General features: G+C 42.6%; 2 protein-coding genes across 2 annotated transcripts; both read left to right on the top strand.

The window, feature by feature from the left end:
- Nucleotides 1-207: 207 nt before the first annotated feature.
- On the top strand, nt 208-10,106 carry kif22 (kinesin family member 22; the record flags this gene model as incomplete). The annotated part of the gene is made up of 12 exons (XM_083932570.1): nt 208-398; nt 484-611; nt 874-1,025; nt 1,270-1,479; nt 1,960-2,350; nt 2,595-2,715; nt 3,118-3,235; nt 3,429-3,603; nt 8,637-8,713; nt 8,972-9,172; nt 9,304-9,363; nt 9,970-10,106. 12 exons carry the CDS (start codon nt 208-210, stop codon nt 9,997-9,999), a joined length of 1,854 nt encoding a protein of 617 aa, XP_083788696.1. The 3' UTR covers nt 10,000-10,106.
- A 2,309-nt stretch (nt 10,107-12,415) lies between these two features.
- Nucleotides 12,416-13,376, top strand: prrt2 (proline-rich transmembrane protein 2; the record flags this gene model as incomplete). Its single annotated transcript, XM_083932264.1, has 3 exons — nt 12,416-12,647; nt 12,835-13,130; nt 13,221-13,376. The coding sequence occupies 3 exons, from the start codon at nt 12,416-12,418 to the stop codon at nt 13,374-13,376; spliced, it is 684 nt and encodes a 227-aa protein (XP_083788390.1).
- Nucleotides 13,377-17,599: the final 4,223 nt, after the last annotated feature.

Genomic DNA, 17,599 nt, shown 5'->3' with positions numbered 1-17,599 from the left:
AAGCTATCTTAAAAAGTAGCTCAACTTTGCTTATTATTGCAGTGCTTTGTTAAATATGTTGTATATATCGGTTTGCATATTTGTTAATGATTTACGCCATCAAAATGCCATTTTACACAGGCAAATACAGCTTTAATTCTATCTTACTTTGTTAACTTGTGCTACCATCAACTTATCGTGAGGCCTTTTGTTTTGAGGAGCTCAAACATGGCTCAGCGTGTGGCAGTACCAGATGGAGCAAACAAGAAGACGACGTCCAGGGTTCGTGTAGCGGTTCGTCTACGACCCTATATGGACAACCAAGATGAGAAAGACGAGGGGCCGTGTGTTAGGGGTCTGGATTCACAGAACCTGGAGATAATCAACTGGAGAAATGCTACAGAAACAGTCAAATATCAGTCAGTGTCCTCAGAATCTTAGCACTTAACAGTTCTCTTTTCTAAATTATCATCTTGTTAATCTCTTATTGCTGTCCACCAACAGTTTTGACGTTTTTCATGGTGAGCAAACGACACAGCAAGAAGTTTTCCTCTCATCAGTGAAGCCCATTTTACCACACATACTAAATGGACAAAATGCCAGTGTTTTTGCCTACGGACCGACAGGAGCTGGTATGTTACCTGTTGCATTAACTTGTTTATGTATGTGATATTTATGTAGTGGGATTTTAGCTTGGCATGGTTGTGTGAACTACAATTTGATATTGTTAATTCACCATTTAAAATACTCTACTAAAGGTTAATTAATGTATGTACGCACTCTTTGTGGCCCCTTATGTTTTTTTAGGACAATTTGCTCTTAAAGCTAACTCCATTTTGTATGGGAATTGCCTCATTTCCAAAAGTTTTTTTTTTGTGTGTGCTAACCCACTAGGAAAGACCCACACCATGATGGGCAGTTCTGATCAGCCAGGCGTTATCCCCCGAGCCGTTGGTGAAGTCTTCAAGCTGGTGAAAGCAAAGGATGAGGATGAAGGATGGGACTACAGCATTGGCATGTCTTACTTGGAAATTTACAACGAGAAGGTATGAATGGTCGTCAGTCGGGTGTGACCCAGTTGTTTCGTGTTTCCTGTCCAATAATAAGTGTGTGGAGAACTTGTTAAAGTATTACACATTCACACAGATCATGTAAATGTCAAAACTGCCCAACTCTTCCCTTTTTAGCATCTCCTTGAAACCCAAAGTAATAGTTTCCCTGCCTTTTTCTTTCAAGCGTGTTTTGAGTTTTATTTTGTGTTTGACAATGTACACAATCTATCTTCATCAGGTGCTAGATCTTCTATCACCGGGCTCCCAGGATTTACCAATCAGAGAGAACAAGGACAAGAACATCCTTATCCCTGGCCTCACTCACGCAACCATATCCTCCTTCTCGGATTTTGACAAACACTTCGTCCCCGCCAGCCTTAATCGTACTACAGCTTCTACCAAACTAAACCAGCGCTCCAGCCGCAGCCATGCCGTTCTCCTCCTCAAGGTTTGATACATAGTCTGACCAACTCTAAGAAAAGACTATTGGTTCATTTTATAAATCTCTTTGAGAGTCGCTAAGTCTTCTTTGTTGGACTGGTCTGTGCATGGGTATCTAGTGGATAGTCAAGCAGCATCTTAAACAGGTCGTGGCCTCTGAGCAGTAGGTCAGGATTTGGTAGCTGGTGCTGAAATTGATTCTCTCTTGCAACACTCCCGCTAGCAACTTCTGGGCTTTCTGGGACTATTCTGGGAGAGAAACAAACTAGAGTTTACTGTCCTTTGGCAAACTTTGTCCTTTTTCTGCATTTTTAGTTGGGGTTGTATCGCTGAATAAATAATGTGACATTTATTTAAAATGCCTCCTTTGCTGCCTACCTTTACCTCATTTAACCTTGCAATCCCTCTTGTCCCCCCTCTCAAGTTTCTATAATGTCTGACCTCTGTCATTGCCCCTTCTCTAATCTTAATCTTTTCATTGATCTAGGTTGTACGGACTCAGCGCGCCCTGCCCCACAGACAACAGACAGGAAAGCTGTACTTGATAGACTTGGCTGGGTCTGAGGACAACCGTCGCACCGGCAACCAGGGCATCCGCCTGAAGGAGAGCGGTGCTATCAACCTATCTCTCTTCACTCTCAGCAAAGTTGTGGACTCTCTTAACTCTGGCACTGCCGTACGTGTGCCATACAGAGACAGTAAACTGACACGGCTGCTACAGGACTCTTTGGGTGGCTCGGCGCACTCCGTCATGATCACCAATATTGCACCCGAGTACAAATACTATTTTGATACGTTTGGTGCTCTCAACTTTGCCTCCAAGTCCAAGCTCATTGTGAACAAGCCCTTCACCTGTGAAACTGTGGCTGTGCTGCCAGGTGAGTTAAACTGAGTGAGAAATACTCCCTTTTTAATTTAGTCTGTTTGTAGGAGTAGAAAGAAATAGCCCAATAGCAATAGACCAAGCAGATAAAGTTCAATAGAATGTGATCCAAGGCCAACAGAGGGCACCTGTGTCACATCCAGAGGATGGTGACTTAGAGCAGACAGCCAGCTGTGATGATGTCATTTTAAAATGGTTTGTTGTGAAACTGTTAATTTCCCTTCTGCATTTATCTCCAGTGAAGAGGGCCAGAGAGGACCACGGGGCAGGGGGGTCTGGCACCGAGCCACAGAAGAAGAGGCTGAAAGACGAGGGGAAAACTGTACAGGGTGGTTCCTCGCCATCTTCACATTTTCACAGGTTAAAGATAAGACTGTGATGTTTGACTCAAGAAAATGCATATGCATCTACCCAAAGCTACCACAACAAATTCAATCCGCATAACAGCGATTTTACACACGCCCTAAGCCTAACATCAGTGGGCCAAGATTTTATAGCTTTCGCAGAAAGCAACGTCTCAGCAGTGCTCCCATTGGTTACAGCTGCTGCTGTCTACTGGGATCTCTTTGGGGGAGATACAAGCACTGTTCTCCTGCCATCTGTTATCAGGTGTACTAATCAGTCTGTGCTATGAAACTTCTCAACTTGTATTCATCCATTTATTAATTTCTGAGTGCATTTCAAAGCTCCCAACCATACTGCCCAGCTTATTGTCTACCTGCCTTTGTTCATTATTAATTTGTCCGTGTGTGTATCTTTCAGTTCGTCAGAACCGTCGGTGATGGACAGACTAATAGCTCTGGAGAAGCTGATGATGAGCTGCCAGGACAAAGATAAACTCAGTATGCTGAGTGTGGCTCAGTCTCGCAAGGAGATCCAGGTGAGAGGACACACCCACATCAAAACTTGACCCTCCATGATATAGATGATAGTGATTTAAATCTGCATATTCGTCTCTTCTGTCGGTATGAGATTTACCAGATGCTGGTACTGTCAGGTCTTAATACTTATTGAGCAACTCTTCTTCATGGATATTTGATGGCTAACCCGGGCAATCTCTTTATTTTTTTCAGGAGCTCAAAGATAAGCAGAGGGAGTTTGAGAGCAAGTCCATGCTGCTCACTCGGTTGGCTGGAGAAAAGTCTAAACAGGAGCCTGCCTTCAAGCACAGCACAGCTCCTCTGCAAAGAAAACCGCCAACTACCTCAAATGCTAAGAAACAGCAGGCCGTGGTCCAGCCCCTACAAGGTCAGTTAGAAATGATGGATGAGTTCATAGAAGTAACATTTAAATTCAAGTTGTATTAATTTAGCTAGCAGTCAAATAGAAAGGAGTTTAATTTTATACAAATGCCTATTAATTCTCCCCTTTTGTATGAAATTGTTCATTTCAAATGATGTGACCATCACTGCCCATGTACCATGCGGCCTTTAATGACGTTGATATAAATGTTGAGCAATACATCCACTGTGTGGCACAGTGGTTAGAGCAGTGGCCCCATGTAAAGAGGCTGATGGTCCTAAAGGCAGCGGGTTCGACTTCGACCTGCGGCCCTTTGCTGCATGTCTCCCCCTCTGTCTCTCACCCCTCTCCCTGTCCTATCTAATAAAGGCTTGAAAAACTGCCAACAAACATGGTGACAGTTTAGGCGGTCGTGTTATTGTACCTCTTTAGAAAGAGCCAAAAGCGGAGGCAGCATTGTCGGTGGCATTAAATACATAATGGAAAAAGTTTTTACTTCACCTTTTAAGATCAGTTTTATGTCCTCCCGCAGTATTTTTGTGTTATTGATTTATTGAGGGACATTTCTAGAAAGGGTTGTAAGGATCCACACTGTGAAACCTCAGGGTTACAACTCAATTACACTGTGATTTTAGGAACAAGACCTAACGGCACTGAATCACCAGTCGGACGCCGTTCGCTGGTATTAGCTCTAACCGGACAGATTTGGTCTGCTGCAGTTTACGATCTTTTTGTGGTGCTTTAACTTGGTGATTGCCACCAAAGTGCAAGTACAATTAATCTACAATTGATGTTTCATATTTGTACATGGCCATTTACATGTCAGACTATTATATGAAAGGGACCTTGATGAGAGAAAGCAGTCAGAACGTTTGTGCGACGCTCAGGCTGAGCGGCTCAGGTGGTGGTTTACATTAAAAATGGAAATGAAGCAGACTTTAGGGTTTATTTGGGAGCTGGTAAAGCATGTCCTTTTATTGTGAAGTACTGCAGTTTGGTCCTGGATGCTTTGACAGCATTGATGTTAATGTGGACAAAAAGCAGCTTCCAGTGTTTACGGCGAGGAGGTCGGGGCGTCCGACTAGAGAGGAGCACACGGCTAATTCAGCGGTGTTAGCGTCCTTTTGACCACTCTCATAAACACAAAGATGAATCAGGCCGTTAAAACAATATTTGGTTACAAAGATAAGAAGTTAAACTTTAGTTTTACACCATTAAAGTAACCTTAAACATTACACCGTCATTTATATTTGTAGGTAAACAGAAAGTTTGATAGAATTCAAACAAAAACTGTCCGTGATTAGACTCATTGTGATTTATCATCTTATAATCTTGATCATATCAGGACTGTTTGTCACAATAAGATATCTCCACCTTTCTGCATCAGACATTTCTTTATATAAATATAAATAATGATATTTCTATTATTCACCTATGGAACTATTTCACCATAATATTATATTACATCCGTGACTGAACAAGCAACAGTCAGAGACGCTGTCGTTCTGATAACAGTGGCAGCTGTCTCCGTGGCAACATATGAAAATGTATGATTCGTGTTGGTGCAGGGAAACGTATGACGAGAAACAAAAAACAAACTTAAAATCTCAAAAACAACTTTTAAAAAAAAGTTTATTATTGATAAATAACTAAAATAACGCAGCTTAATATGTTTTTATAGATGAAGAAGGAAACTGCTTTAACTACGTGTCGTCATGTTGTGCTCTCAAGTGAAGTGTTATTGAATCTAAAAGCAACAAATAACAAAAATGTTGCATTATTACTGTATTTCAGTTTGGAGGAGTCATGTGACCAAGTCTTGCATCACACGTTCTATCCTCACATTCTATTCCATTGTTCCGATTCTGATTCTCTGTGTTCCGTTGTAAATGATGGAACCGCTCCTGCAGCTGTCAGTTCCTGTCTGACTTTCACTGAAGAAGCATCTCTTCGTGTATCCAGAGCTTACAACTAAAACTTCGTACTACCTCAGTACAACTCTCATTTCTGTGAATTCCTCCATTGCTGCAACATATATCTGTGTTTTCGCGGCAACGATGGCGACAATTCTCGGTGCATCTCCCGCCGACCTGCAAAAGCAAATCAGCGAGCTGGCCTCAGAAAACGCCGGCCTGCAGGACGAGAAAAGGAGGATCTTGACGGCTCTACAGTCGGAGAGAACCATCAGAAAGAATGGGCAGAGGGAAGCAAAAATGAAGGAGAAGGCGAAAGATGAGGAGATCCTGTCCCTCAAAGAAATTGTGAGAAAAGAAAAGAATATCACACTAAACATGCAAAACCACTGGAGCGAGGAGTGCAGCCGGATCGATGCTTTCTGGAGACAGGAGAACCAGAGGATCACAAAGACCTGGGAGATAAAGGTGGAGGATGTCAAAAGTTCCTTGAGCAACACGAACATGACGGATCCCAACCTCAAACCTCTGAAAGAGGAGTGGCTGAAAGAAAAGGGCCACATGGAGCAGCAGATCAAACTCCTGAAGGAGAAAAACGCTGACCTCCAAGAACGTCACCTCAGCCTCCAGGAGGTAGACGCCGAGCTCAGGACTCTGCTGGAGAACTTCGAGGGGAAGTATTGTCAGGTCATCCAAGAAAAGGACGAGGTGATCTCCAAATTAACTTCTGAGAAGTTGGAGCGAGAGGTCAAGCTCAAAGACCAAGAGATGGAGATCATCCAGAGAGAGGAAGAGTGGAAGAAAGAACTCTCCGCTCTGGAAGACAAAATGAGGTGCGAGCTGGCTGCAAAGGAGGAGAGCGTGAAGGGAGTGCAGGAGCAGCATGAGCAGCAGATCAAACTCCTGACAGAGGAAAACGCTGACCTCCAAGAACGTCACGTCAGCTTGCAGGAGGTAGACGCCGAGCTCAAGACTCAGCTGAAGGACTTTGCAGTCGAGCTGAGCCTGGTCGCCCAAGAAAGGGACGATCTGATCTCCAAAGCCGCATCTGACAAGATGACTCTGGAAGCAGTGAAGTCCGAGCGAGAGGTCAAGCTCAAAGACCAAGAGAGGGAGATGATCCAGAGAGAGGAAGAGTGGAAAGTAAAACTCGCCGCTCTGGAAGACAAGATGAGGTGCGAGCTGGCTGCAAAGGAGGAGAGCGCCGAAAGAGAGCGGGAGCTGCAAAGAAAGAGCAGGGAGATGGAAGAGGAGGAGTGGCGCAAAGAAATGAGCGCAAAGGACGACAAGATCAAAGTCCTGACGGAACAAAACGGCGAACTTGAGGTTCGTCAGATCAGCCTCCAGGAGCTCGCCCAGAAAACTGACAAAGAAAAGGCGAAGCTGAAAAAGGAGGAAGAGAAAGCAAAGAAAGAGGCGGAAAAGACGCTGAAAAAGGAGAGGAAAGAGGAGGAGAAGAGAGCAAAGAAACAGCGGGAGGAGGATGAAAAGAAAGAAAGAAGGGCCAGGAGAGAAAGAAGTAACTTCCTGTCTTTCTTCAGCCATTCACCTTCTTCTTCTCCCTAACCAACTCCTCACCCTCCATCCCTCCCTCCCTCCATCCCTCCCTCCCAGCATCCCAAAGACCTGGAGGAAGGCGGGGACCAGGTGATCCGGTTCCTGCCAAACTCCTTCCACCCTCCCTGGTCAAAGAAAACGTGTGTGTGTTCACTCCGGGTGATCCGGTTTGACGCCAAACTCCTTCCCCCCTCCCTCGTAAAAGAAAACGTGTGTGTGTTCACTCCGGGTGATCCGGTTTGACGCCACTCTTCAAACACGCAAACACGTGTTGTATTGAAAAATAAAACTTAAAAAAAAGTTTTTTCTTTCCAGCCTATTTGTATTTTTAAATGTTTTTTTAATCGCAGTACTTTTGATCCTGAAAACTCGACAGCAAAGGTTTCACATGTTTACATTCTCTGAGTTTCTGTAACCTGACGTTGACTCATTTTCACTCTAACATGAAGTGAAACATATGAAGTGATACTGGAGTTCTGAAGGTTTTACCGCAGCTGACACCTCCACTGAATAAAGTTCAGACCTTGGTGGTTCTTCCCCCTGAAATCATCAGTCGGCGACCCCTCAGTCGACTGTTGCATTATATTCTAGCAGCCAACACGGCCCCGGGAAGAGTCTAAGAGACTAAGCACTCAAGGGAACATATTAAAAGACTTGCAAACACATGTTACTAAATAAAAGGTTTTCTGCAAAATATACTTAAAGGATCAGAGTTTATCATTTGACAGAAACATCTCCTGTGACTGATAAAGTGTGAACAGCATGTTACTATTTTAGTTTATCAAGGTGGATTTAATCTGAAGTCTGAAATAACTTGTTCAGTCCAATGATGCATCTTCTTCTCGGCATGTGTCAGGTGGGCACAGGCAGTCAGGATCCACAAACACTTAAAAATGCAACATTAGAGTTATTTTGTGTCGTGAGCTGTGGTCAAGTTTTGTTTGAATTATTTGCTGCACGGATGCCACACTTTCCTTTAGGGATCTGTTTTACCCGTATCCTTGAGCTTTCTGAAAACATGCACAAATATGGAATAAATAATAACGGTACGGGCAGAAGGCTCCGTCCGTATTCGTATGCGTCTTATGTTGAGCATAAATGAGCCATACTGGGAACCAATGCCAAGAATCACCACATTAAGATATGTCACTTGAAAACACCCTTGAATCGGCAAATGCATTATGGTAAATGACCTTCCTGTTGTGTAATCGTCTCTTAATGTTTCCCTGAAGAGTAGTCACTCACTAATTCCATCATGTTGAATCACTGCGGTTATTAATGAGCTGCAATGTGATACAAGAGCTCAGTCTACAATATAGGAGCCAAAATGTATCCAATGGCGATGAGGAGGAATTATTCTTCAACCCCTCACCAGTATGGGGAGTTGGCGGACACCTTGGTATTTGTCTTTCACAGTTGGCTTCAGACGACACTAAACCCCCCCCAAAAAATATGCCTTTTCCTCTCTGAGAATCTTCCATTGTTAATTTTCATTGTTTTCATTGTTTGTGTTCTTATGTTTAAAAATGGTATTTAAAATTAATTTATATGTGGTTCCCTCCCTATCAGTGTTCCAGCCTCTTCAGCAGCTTGCCATCAAAAAACAGTCCGTCTGCGTGAAGAAGAAGGTTTCAGACCAGTTTGAGGTCAGCATCCGAGCCTGTCTGTGCTGTGCTTAGCTTGACACATACCGGCTGGTTTAGTGCATTAGGTTTAATTTGTTTTTGTCCCGACAGACCCTGCACAATCTCAGATTTATAACGTCCAAATGAACTTGCTTTCCAGACCAATATGGATAACCATTCAAATATTTCCTATGAACATTTTGTGAAATGCCTATTGTAAATGTAGTCTAGTTTCATTAATAACTTTATACTGTTACCGTTTATACCCTTCTCTCTTAGCCTCCAGATGGTAAAGAAAACATGGTTGAGAACAGCTGGGAGTCCCAACTCGACACATCTGTGCTTGAGCACTCCAGACAGAAAATCCTGCACATTCTCAACACCGGCTCCCTCAAAGAGCTGAAGGGTCTGCAGCAGATCGGAGACAAGAAGGCGAAGCTCATCCTGGGCTGGAGGGAGATCCATGGTCAATTCAAAAAGGTTAGACAAAATATCGAGCTCAGATCTTGTTTTATCGTAACTCTCCTAATGACTATACCTCAGCTTTTGCGTTTTTCTGACCTGAGCTTTTTCGTTCACTTGTGTGACTTTGTGTACGGTTTGTGTTGCAGTTGGAAGATGTGGTTAAAGTTGAAGGAATGACGGGAAAGAGATTTACCTCCTTTATGAAGGTAAGCCACGTCTTTAGAGAATTAATTTAGTTTTTCAGTGTTTTAGACAAAAGATAAATACAGGTTTATTCAGACATTATGAGAGCATATGTTCTGTTTTAACATTAAAGCTGCTGTAGATAAAAGGAAGAATTTGAAGTAGTCTTGCAGCCCTCCCTCTGTCCTGAGCCAAGAGGAATGTTTTCTCTGAAATGACCTGTAATTGAATAGAAGAGCTAGATCTTCTATAGCCTGAAAACAGCCAAGAGGAGAAGCAATAGTCTAGATTTCTCTCAGAACACCTGAATTGCAACATGATGAAATATGTCTTTTTTGCCAAACGCTAGAAATATAAATTGCCTGCCCCGCTTTAGAAAGCGTGCAAACATGTTCATGTAGAAACCCAAAATACAAGTTTGAACCCGAAAATGAACTAAATATGGGACCTTTTTAAATGTTTGATGCTTAGAATCTAATGTTAGCATGCTGCGATGGTGAACATTGTAACTGGTGAACTCCAGCACGTTAACATTGTCACCCTGACTCTTTATACTAATATATTGCAGGTGATCACATTTCTTTTCTCAGTGCTTATATTAATCCATCGTTTCTTCTGTTCTCTTTTAGGCGAACATCCTGAGTGCCATGGGAAAATGATTTTTTTTTGTTTCCATTATTACTGTGTATAATGTATTTCTATATGAGAAGCTTTTTATTTTTCATCTATGCTTTATTTTATGTTTTTGTAGTTCCTATTATGCTCCAGCCGGCGGCGCCCTCCTGCTTTTTAATAAATGCCTCACGTGTCATTGGATGTTTGTGTTTATTCCCTAAGTCTAAATAAATGTAACGGGCCCCTCTCTCTATAAAGCATGTTATAAATGTATACCATAATCGCCTCTCAGATGAATCAGAGTGCGAGGTTGTCGTGAGTCCTCGGTTTTAAAAAGCTAATGGGGTAATTTTTGAATCCTGGGACACGAGGACACGTTTCATCAGCGGCTAATGTGATGCAGCATCAGATAAATAGTCACGGAGAAGACTTGGGTTGTTTTTGGGGGGGGGGCTCTAATCCAGCCTTCTCCCCCAGCACGCAGTCTGGTTGATTTCACTTTTCATTTCACACACACACACCCCTCCTCTCCGATCCGCCCTGGCATCCAGGAGACTCCCCATCCATCCATCCATCCGCCACACTGCGCTGGACCGAGGGGCAGCACCACCGCGCGTTCGCGTCAAATAAACGATATCGTCGGTTTGCACACAACGTGACTGTAGAGATGGTTGATGATTTTTGCACCTGATGAGAATAACGATGCCAAAGCCAGGCACGCTCCGGCTGTGTTGAGACAGGCGCTGGAATATAAAAAGAAAGGTCAGTGGGATTGATCTCCATAGCCATATTTTATTTTTCCTTGTGTGTTGATGTAAAATGTACCAGTCCGTCTTTAAATGGAAGAATCCGAGGCAGACTGCATGTTTTTTTCCCCTGCTTATCATTGCAGTTTAGCTCCACATCCACTGAATTCAAATCACGAGCAGCGGGCTGATGAATGCCCCCTCCTTCACTCGTCTGTCAGACTATCTCTCCTTTGTCCTCATCCTTTTCTGCTCTCTCCTTTCTTATGTTTTTACCCTTTGTTCTGTGCTCAACCGTCCCATATGCCTGTTAACGCTTGTGTACACATGATGAAATTGTGGTATGTACACACCTGCACGGAGACCATTGGTGCTGCTGTCGTTTCAAAGGAAGCTGCCTCCATCTGCCATGCCTTTGTACCGCTCGTGTCATTGTGACCTGCTTTCATTGTTACCTGAGATAGCTGCTCTGCTATTTAAATATCAGGCCTGATTTGGCCGGGACGTGCGTGTTTCATCTGTTTACCTCGAGTCTGCTTATTCACGATTCAGCATGACATAATAATAGTGATCACAAATCAGGATAAAGGCTATCTGGAGTCCAGGTGGATAACAAAGGGGCTTATTGTGATACTGAGCCTGAACTTCGCTCCAAATCAGCTAAAGCAGAATGTGCTTGGGGACTATGAAAGTTATTAGAGATCAATCATTTTCAGAATGAGGGAAACCAACACAATGAGAGACCTTGTTTACAATATTCAAGCCATTCTTTAATTATATCTACATGATCATATAGATATAAATGGTTATGAAGAGTTAAGAACATATGTGCTTTCTTCTTCGACCCCTTCCCTGACACATATTTATGTTTATGATCTGTTTGTTGAGAGTTTTCCCCATGTTTACATTTCTCTTTTTCACTTATGTTTCAAATAACAGGGTTCCTGTTCAGGTGCTGGAAATCCTGCTTTGTTGTTTTGAATATACAGTGCATGAAACTTCTTGAAATTTAGGTCATAATACAAACGGGGGACACATTTTGAAAGGGAACTCGTGTATTCCTTTTAATGTGGCACAGAATATCATTTTGAGTTGCTTATTTGAATATCTAATTTAATTTCTCTAAATAATCAGTATACTGTATGTATGTATGTATTTACTAGGGTGCTTGGAAAACTTGAACAACCTTGAATTTGGAAATTGTTTAGGCAGCCTTAAGTCAAACGCATCATTATCTGTTTGTGAACCATGAGCTGTGACTGACTGTGGGACATATTTAACTGTCGGTCCGCTTTATGTTAAGAAGCAGAATAAAGTGAAGCTAGGAGCTACTGTAGGCCGTACGCTCTGTAGAAGTATACAGTTGAATTCCTCATGACAGAGATTTATATATTTTTTTATTTATATATATTTTATATTGTCCTCAAATGGAAAAACACACCTTTATTATTCTGTCATATAAAAAAAATCAATATTTTTGATGTAAATATTTGATTTTCAATTGAATTTGTTTAGACTCAAATTGAAAAAGTTACAATCCTCTATCTTTTCAAACCCTCTTTTCAACTACAATTATCTTTGTCCCTAAGCAGATTGTAGGGAGCAGCTTCTGCTTATAAAGATGCTTAAAACCATTTTTCTGACCCCCAGTTGAACCATTAGCAGCACACACAGGACTGCACCACGAATAAGAGGCTCCATTCTTGCTGTCAGCATGGCTGTGAACATGATGCCAGCTCCCGCCATTTGGCCAGGGGAAGAGCATCCATCACTGTTGGACCAGGAGGACTCTCTGTCGAGCCAAGCCCCCGTCTCTGTGCCGTGCCCACCAGTCAGAGTTGAACCACTCATCCACAGCGGCAGCGGCAGCCCGGTCAGCACACGGCCTCCCTGCAGCAAATCCGAAGGGGAGCTAGTCATAGTCATCAACGAGAAGCTGAAGAACAGTAAGTGACTGTGTTTGACCTCGTATTAAGGCAGAGGGTGGGGGGTGGGGATGTCATACATCTGCTTAGTCAGCTCAGTCGGGAAAGTTCCAGTGCATAAAAGAGCTCCTGGTAGAGCACACACACACACGTTTACATTCTCCAGCGTTTCTAACGTTTGCCCGTCCTTTTCGACCCTCATGTGTAGGTAACGGGATCCACCCAACGCCCTCAGAATGCACCTCTCCAGTCATCTGCACTCCTCCCAGAAGACAACACTCCATCTCCTACCCTCATCACAACAAGACCAGGAAGGGGAGCAGGGCGAGCTCCATTGGCTACACTGCCTTCTCACCCAGGCCGTCGATTTCTCGTCACTCTAGCATCGCCACCAACCCGCCCTTGGACCGCACCAAGGTCAAAGACTACCTCCTCCTGTCCGTGCTGGCCTGCTTCTGCCCCGTCTGGCCCATCAACATTGTGGGATTTGTCTACTCCATCATGGTGAGAGCAGTTTGTATAATAACACATGATAATAATAATATGCACCTGTATCAAACTTAAGCTGACAGATGGTTCGACCTTGTCCTCCAGTCCAAGAACAGTCTCGAGCAGGGAAACCTGGACGGCGCCGTGCGTCTCGGACGCGTGGCCAAGATGCTCTCCATGGTGTCACTAGTAGGAGGGACGGTCATTATCATCGCCTGCATTGTCAACCTGGCCAGTGAGTGTCCCAAATCTGACCTTTAAGCCTCTATCTCACCTTTTGTGTGTGTGTGTGTGTGTGTGTGTGTGTGTGTGTGTGTGTGTGTGTGTGTGTGTGTGTGTGTGTGTGTGTGTGTGTGTGTGTGTGTGTGTGTGTGTGTGTGTGTGTGTGTGTGTGTGTGTGTGTGTGTGTGTGTGTGTGTGTGTGTGTGTGTGTGTGTGTGTGTGTGTGTGTGTGTGTGTGTGTGTGAGAATTTTTAGCAGTAACCAGTCTCTCTACCACTCATCCTCCTGGCCCAAACTCCTGCTACTGTCCCTGTTGATCCCATCTCGATATAATATTAAGCTCTGTTAGCACCTTCTGACTGTTATCACTGATATTATTACCCATGTTTGCACAATATTGTTACAACGCGTGAGTCTTTCTACACCGCCGCACTTTAGGAACTATGTCAACATTGCCCAAAGATCAGAGCGTATTAATCACATCAGACTGTAATCTACACTTGCTGACATGTTTCTTTATTTGAACCGCTGGCTGTAACTGAATGCATGCCTCAGATTTCTGTGTGTATCTGTAGAGTGATATGTGTAGTCCAATGTCTGTTGTATGCCTTGCCCTGTTTGCCTGTACAAAATGTGCTGTCCCTGTACCATATGTATACACACATACATATATATATATATGTATATATATAGTATGTCAGTCTGTGAGTTTTTGACGTGCTCACAAGATAAATAAATGTACATTTATTGTACCAAATAAAGAGATTCTGATGTCAGATCAGTGACTATCACTTATTAGAGGCTTGTAAAGAGAGAGCGTAGTATTTGTCTTTTGCAGTACAGTATGTTTAAATATAAACAAAGGGTCAGTCAGTTTAATGATCCTTTGCCTTTTCACTTCAGTTCAAGCAGATACTTATCTGTACTTTGTTTCTGAGTGCAGCCTGTTGGGTCTCATTAAGCCAAGAGACGTCCTAATTAACTTAATAACTGGAAGAGCAGTTATACACACAACTTGACTTTAAGGGCTCTGGGACTCAACAACCCCTCGTTTTTCTCCTCATTATGTAACTTGTCCTCTGTGGTCTGTGAAAGTTTATGCAGCCATATTAAGTGGCAGTATATATAGCTCTCCAACTAATACGCTTCCCTTTTCTTTTTTTAGTAAATGTGAAAACCTGAGTTTCATCCCAGGATGAAACTGGATAAGGCAACTGACCGCCTGGCCCGCACCTGCACCACTGTCTTTACCGCCTAGTCATTACCTGGATGTGTGACAAATATGCACCCGATATACAGTGCTTACTTGTATTTCTGTAATCTATATAAATCCCTTTTTGCTAATGGAAGAAAATAAAATATGCAAATGCTGCTGCTCTGAGTCTGGTGGGTGGGGGTGGGGAAGGGGGGGGGGGGGGTTGTCTGTTAGGTGGAGAAGGGAGCAGACGGTTTAATCAGCCCCTTCGTATTCTGGTCAACACATTCCGAAACTCTTTCGAGGATACCATCATCACCCATACAACTGGCTCAGACAGGGCGGACTAGAAAATGTGGGAGACCAGAGAGGTGGTTACAGAACGTGAAACAGGGACGCGTTGCATCCCAGCTTGAGCACCACATGCAACAAAATGTCCGCCCAAGACCAAGTCCATCCTTCACTGCACCCAACCACAGGACGCATCAGAGTTTCAGCTTCGCCGTTAAATCCCCTCGGACACGTGGAGAGGCTCTGGGATTTGTGGTTGCATTTGGAATCACTGAGCAGAAATTCACCCTCACAGAGAAGAATCACAGCGCGTCCTCTTGTTTCTGACTCTTCTCTGTGGTTCCCCGTACATACTCCTGTTTGAGTGGCAAAAGAGGATGAAAAAGAGGCTTACCAAGGACTAGCTATGGGTGCTAAACTGAAAAGGGATTATAGAAAGTCTCACATAGAAGACACAGTCATCACTGCAAGGAAAAACATGTGCCAAAAAAGTTTCTTGCTTTGTAAAGACCCAACTCTGATCACAGAATTGTTGTAGACAGGAAAAGAGTTTTGTTTTGTTTTTGTTTTTTTTTAACTCTGCTGCATCTTTACTATATATCCGCTCAACACCACTGACCACTGTGAGCCGGGGAAGGGGACGTGTCCACAAAACGACACTGTAGCAAGAAACTATACTAATTATGCTCCACTATATATAACCTATTTTTTGATAATGTTTGTAAAAGATCATTTTGAAACAGAATTTCATAATGTGATGCTCTTGAAGTGCTGTGCCGCAGTTGACAGATGGCGATAGTAATGTGTATGCATACGGGCGTCACTATTTGGTTAACAAATTAAATAGCTAGTGATTGCAGTCAAAGCTGGTGGCTGTAACCTCAGTCTGCATCCACAGGTAGCCTGCACTTTCAAAGAAGACAGATTGTGTCTTTTTGTCTCTTGATAACCCTGATTAACACCTTAATTATGTGCCCATTTTGTTGTTGGATTGAATTTATAGAACACTGGTTCAAACACCATTTTATGGGTGTGAAATATGAATAGCAGTACTGTGGAGAACTACTTTAAAAAACTGAGTTTTTATTATTATATCGTTGTGTATTCTTAACTAACCTCTAATCTTAATCTACCTGTTATTCTCACTGTGATCTAAAACAACTTGGTTCCATGGAGAATGGATAAAACTCTCCTTCTTTACTTTATCCTGGATTTTGAATCATGTAAAGAAACGCCACAACTTCTCACGCCTGCAGACAATTTTCTGTAATGACATAATATGGCATTTCCCCCCCTCTGTTAGCACTAAATGTGTATATTTTAATTGTAATCAACAGTTTATGTATTCTGCAGATATAAATCTCAATATTGTGATAATTATCTAGTTGATATGAGTTAGCATTAGCTAGTTATGATCTAACATAGGCACAGAAACTGTGTTACCACCGGGCTTCTATAATATTTGTGGTTGTTGGCATGTTGTTGATTTTTATAAATGTATGATGATCGAAGCTGAAAATTTCAAAGATAAGCTGGCACTTGGAATATTATACTTCTGCAGCACATTCATAATAAAGACACAATGCATGCAACGTGTTTCCATTGTTGTTTTGCAGGGATAAAGAGCAGCGCTGGAGATTAAAGAGATTTTGTTTTTGTGTGTTAAAAGTGAGCGATATCCGGCGAGCTTAGCCGCTGAGGAGAGATTGGCTTTTGCAGTTTAGCATATGAGAGCAGGAAAAAAAAAAAACTGGGAAATACTAATGTACTGTTCAGCACCATGAAAGTGTGTAAGCTTCAGGGATTGAAAGTGCGTGTTGTTGTCAGGCAGTGGAGCGGAGGCAGCAGGAAGAGCAATAAAGCTAAAGGGAGAGGCCCTGAGCCGAGGAAACACACTGTGATCGGCTGTAATGAGAACTCAAGTCTCAGATGACTTCAAATCAAAGCAAAACCATCCCTCATTATTTTCTTTGACTTCTTTTAAACCCTTCATCTTAAGCAGCGTTTACTTTTGGATGCTTATGCTAACCTATTTCAGTTATGAGCATTCATAGCAAGCACCGTGAATGGGCACATTGTTTGTAATATAAACTATTATAAACCAATAGTGTTTTTATATTTAGATATAGATTCTTTAACTTTGATATGTGAGCAAACAAATATTTGCTATATTAAGATATAGTGTAGTTATGGTGTCCTGTGGAGAGAGTTAAGGGACTTTCCATCCGTGTTTGTTGTAATCCGAGTTTCTCTGAAGTTAGCATCTGTGCTATCACGTTAGTGCAAAGAAACATGGAAAAAACATATTTCAGGTCTTGGGGAATGGTCTGTGAAAGCCACGTGGAGACAATCCCACCTTTTCTTCAGTATTTTGAGTAGTACAGCTCCTTAATTCATGTAGCTGTTGCACCAAAACTGATACATTAAAGGCCCCATATTCTGCTAATTATAAGGTGTATACTTGAATTTTGTGTTGCTACTAGAACATGTTTACACACTTTAATGTTCAAAATCCCTTCGTCTGACACACTTTGTTTTAACACCTGTCTCTTTAAGCTCCCCTTCCCAAGCCCAGTCTGCATTTCCAGCATTTCAGCATTGCCAGGTCTTTACAAATCTTCGCTGTTGGCATCTCTGCACCGTCATTGCAGCCAGGTGTATGACTGTAACAGCTCTGTCGACTATGGGACATCACTACCGTACATAAGTCCTGACAGCTCGTTTAAAGACACAGTTTCATTTAGTCGATTAGTAAAGAAAGGAAATGTATCTGCAA

This window comes from Echiichthys vipera (assembly GCF_963691815.1).
Source record: "Echiichthys vipera genome assembly, chromosome: 18".
In the NCBI taxonomy this organism is placed as follows: domain Eukaryota; kingdom Metazoa; phylum Chordata; class Actinopteri; order Perciformes; family Trachinidae; genus Echiichthys; species Echiichthys vipera.
Note: the sequence above shows the minus strand (reverse complement) of the source record. Positions and strands in the feature narration are given on the sequence as shown.